This window comes from Apaloderma vittatum, unplaced genomic scaffold (genome assembly GCF_000703405.1).
Source record: "Apaloderma vittatum isolate BGI_N311 unplaced genomic scaffold, ASM70340v1 scaffold6788, whole genome shotgun sequence".
Classification (NCBI taxonomy): Eukaryota; Metazoa; Chordata; class Aves; order Trogoniformes; family Trogonidae; genus Apaloderma; species Apaloderma vittatum.
In genome coordinates this window covers 83,471-84,936 of record NW_009732323.1, presented here as the reverse complement: position 1 = coordinate 84,936, position 1,466 = coordinate 83,471, and the positions used below count along the sequence as shown (strand labels likewise).

The 1,466-nt window shown below is 42.5% G+C and overlaps 1 protein-coding gene across 1 annotated transcript in view; it reads right to left on the bottom strand.

Annotated features, from left to right (window-relative positions):
- The window catches only part of ADIRF (adipogenesis regulatory factor), a 3,790-nt gene extending 2,324 nt beyond the window's left edge, over window positions 1–1,466 (bottom strand). The window contains exon 1 of the mRNA XM_009875478.1: window positions 1,406–1,466. Within this exon, the coding sequence (XP_009873780.1) occupies window positions 1,406–1,466 (61 nt within the window). The remainder of the gene's footprint in view (window positions 1–1,405) is intronic.

The following is a 1,466-nucleotide window of genomic DNA, read 5'->3' as shown; positions in this document are numbered from 1 at the left end:
TTTTCTGCATGTCCGTAGAGGTTTGTGCCCCTGGCAAGAAATAAGGCTGGGTTGGAGCAGGCTGAGGCTGTGCTTTGCCCGTGGGCACCCTGGGAACTACGAGTGCTGCCAGAGCAGCTTGCTATGAGATTAGCATTCACCTAGCACCTCTAGTCAGCTGAGCAAATCCATGACAGATAAGAAGATAAAATAAAATGGAGATAAAGAAGCAAAGAGTATCAGCAAATTTGAATGATGACATTTAGCTGCGAGTTGGTTATTTTACACTAGAGTTGCTTTTATTGATTTTTCTAGCTAATTCTGCTTGGAGAATTTTGGCCATTCAGCCTACATTTCTTTGGGGGCTGTTTGGGAGTAATGTCTTTTCCAAAATGAAAGCAAACACATTAAACAGAGCAAGACATGAAAAGGGAGAATTTGCAAACAAGATAGGAATCGAAGAAGAATAAGAGGAGCAGAAGCTAAAAATGTAATAGATCTGCTCCAGAATATAGACCACTAAAAAAGTGAGATGCCATGTAACTGTAAGATGTCTGATAGTTTATGAAGGAGCCACAGCCATCCTATCATTTTTGCGAGAAGAGGTAGTGACCAGTGAATGGCATGAATACAAATTGTAACCTGCTGGGAACAAGCTGCCCACAAACACTGTAAGGAATATACTACAAAGTGCTAGCATAAGCTATACACATATTGACATCTTTCATTTAAATGAAAAGCTATTTTACTTTGCATTGAAAAATTGGTTTCCAATGCACAGTGTTAATAATAATACAAGGTCTGCCCCTACAACATTGGAAGAGCTAGGACAGAAAGGTGTGCACTGTTTTGTTATTTTTTAAACCCTACAAAGTCCGCTGATCACTGCTGGAGAAGAGTACAGCAGAAACATACTTCCCTTACTTATAAACAGTTGATTGCAATCAATATAGTCATTATCAGAAGGCACTGATAGTCAGGCCAAGTAGCAAACATTAATCAAAGGTCAATTCCACATTCTTAAAAGGAGAGCAGTTTAAAAACCTCTGCAGATCATGAGAAAAGACCGCCCTGAGTAATGTAAATGCTAGATAGAAAAGGTTATAACTACCTGACCAACCTTCACTGCTCTGAAAACATCAAGTTTAAAGATCTGTTTGGGGGAGCAATAAGGGTTGGACGATGCTGAGGAGCTGCTGTGGGAGCTGTGGGTGGAGGTGGTTGCCATGTCTAGCCAAGACCTGGGACCACCCTGGGACCCTCTCCAGGTGACAGCCAAAACTTGGGCCCCGGGAACCGAAAGAAAAGGGGAAGCTGAGTCCTGCTAGCACCGACGGAGCTAGGAAAGTAACTTCAGATTGTGGTTTCTGTAAACCGAAGTGGCAGCTAAGCCCCCCCCTAACTGTACAAAGATACTTAGTCTTACCAGCATCTTTTGCTGCACCTTCAGCCTGTTCCTTCAGCCCCTGGAAGTTTTTACTCGACAT